The sequence below is a fragment of the Populus trichocarpa genome, chromosome 14 (genome assembly GCF_000002775.5).
Source record: "Populus trichocarpa isolate Nisqually-1 chromosome 14, P.trichocarpa_v4.1, whole genome shotgun sequence".
NCBI classification, from domain to species: domain Eukaryota; kingdom Viridiplantae; phylum Streptophyta; class Magnoliopsida; order Malpighiales; family Salicaceae; genus Populus; species Populus trichocarpa.
In genome coordinates this window covers 7,756,323-7,757,752 of record NC_037298.2, presented here as the reverse complement: position 1 = coordinate 7,757,752, position 1,430 = coordinate 7,756,323, and the positions used below count along the sequence as shown (strand labels likewise).

The following is a 1,430-nucleotide window of genomic DNA, read 5'->3' as shown; positions in this document are numbered from 1 at the left end:
TGATTGATTTCAAAAATAAAAATAAAGAATAAAAATAATAATTCATCATAGTCAATATATACCTATTATATTTATAACCCGAAGCACGGCACTTGTGCATTTTCTACGAGTCATTGTCTCGAGCTCTGCAGCTTAATAAACCTAAAACCATTATAAACAGCAGATCCAAGAGTCTTATTATTTAGAAGTTTGAGCAAAGTCGTTTATCAAGAGGAACAAGAGACTTTCACCAATGTCTAAGCCAAGGTAAGCCCTTTTCTTTCTTAATTTAACCCTCGTAGATCTGCCAGAGAGCACATCATGAACATTTTTATTTATTTCCATCTCTTGTAAGGCTTACGAGTAAGCATTTACAGATACATAAATGCCCATTTGTTACTTACAAGTGGTTATATACACATGTATTCAATTGTGCATTTGATCTTTCAGGTTGGAAGGCAAGGTTGCACTGATTACTGGTGCAGCTAGCGGGATCGGCGAGGAGGCAGTGAAGTTATTTGTTGAGAATGGAGGTTTTGTTGTTGCTGCAGATGTCCAGGATGATTTAGGGCATCAAGTAGTAGCATCGATAGGGGCTGATAGAGCTACTTACCGCCACTGCGATGTAAGAGATGAGAAGCAAGTTGAGGAAACAGTGAAATACATCATGGATAAATATGGGAAGCTTGATGTTTTATTCAGCAATGCTGGCATCATTGGCCCATTAACAGGGATCCTAGAACTTGACATTGAAGGTTTTGACAACACCATGGCTACAAATGTACGGGGTGTTGCAGCAACAATTAAGCACGCAGCCCGTGCCATGGTGTCTAAAAACATTCGGGGATCTATTATATGCACGACTAGCGTTGCGTCCTCGCTTGCTGGAACAGGACCCCATGCTTATACCACTTCGAAGCACGCTCTGGTTGGTCTAGTCAGGGCGGCTTGCAGTGAGCTAGGGGCTTATGGGATTAGAGTCAATTGCATTTCTCCTTATGGGGTTGCGACACCACTTTCTTGTAGAGCTTATAATTTGCAACCTAGTGAAGTTGAAGCTAATAGCTGTGCCTTGGCCAACTTGAAGGGTATTGTATTGAAGGCTAGGCATATAGCCGAAGCTGCTTTGTTTCTCGCTTCCGATGAATCAGCTTACATAAGTGGACACAACTTGGCCGTTGACGGAGGATTCACGGTTGTTAATCACAGTTTTTCAGCCATCTGAAAATGTGGGATAGCTTGTCACTTTTTCTTTGTTTTTTTTTCCCCATCAAAGAGAGCTAGCCAACATTTTTACGCGTGATTGCTTGGCTTTTTTTCCTTTTCTTTTTCTCTTCTATGTAAAATTGAATATTACATTTCCTATTTAAGTCAAACCTTGTTACTAGCACTTCCCATGTGCTTTTCCTTGTAATCTGCGAGATATGTTCTTTATTTATTTCTTTTCTCGA

General features: G+C 40.2%; 1 protein-coding gene across 1 annotated transcript; it reads left to right on the top strand.

Annotated features, from left to right (window-relative positions):
- Nucleotides 1-78: 78 nt before the first annotated feature.
- LOC7495192 (short-chain dehydrogenase reductase 3b) lies at nucleotides 79-1,430 on the top strand. Its single transcript, XM_024585049.2, has 2 exons — nucleotides 79-246; nucleotides 430-1,430. The coding sequence occupies exons 1-2, from the start codon at nucleotides 233-235 to the stop codon at nucleotides 1,202-1,204; spliced, it is 789 nt and encodes a 262-aa protein (XP_024440817.1). The 5' UTR covers nucleotides 79-232; the 3' UTR covers nucleotides 1,205-1,430.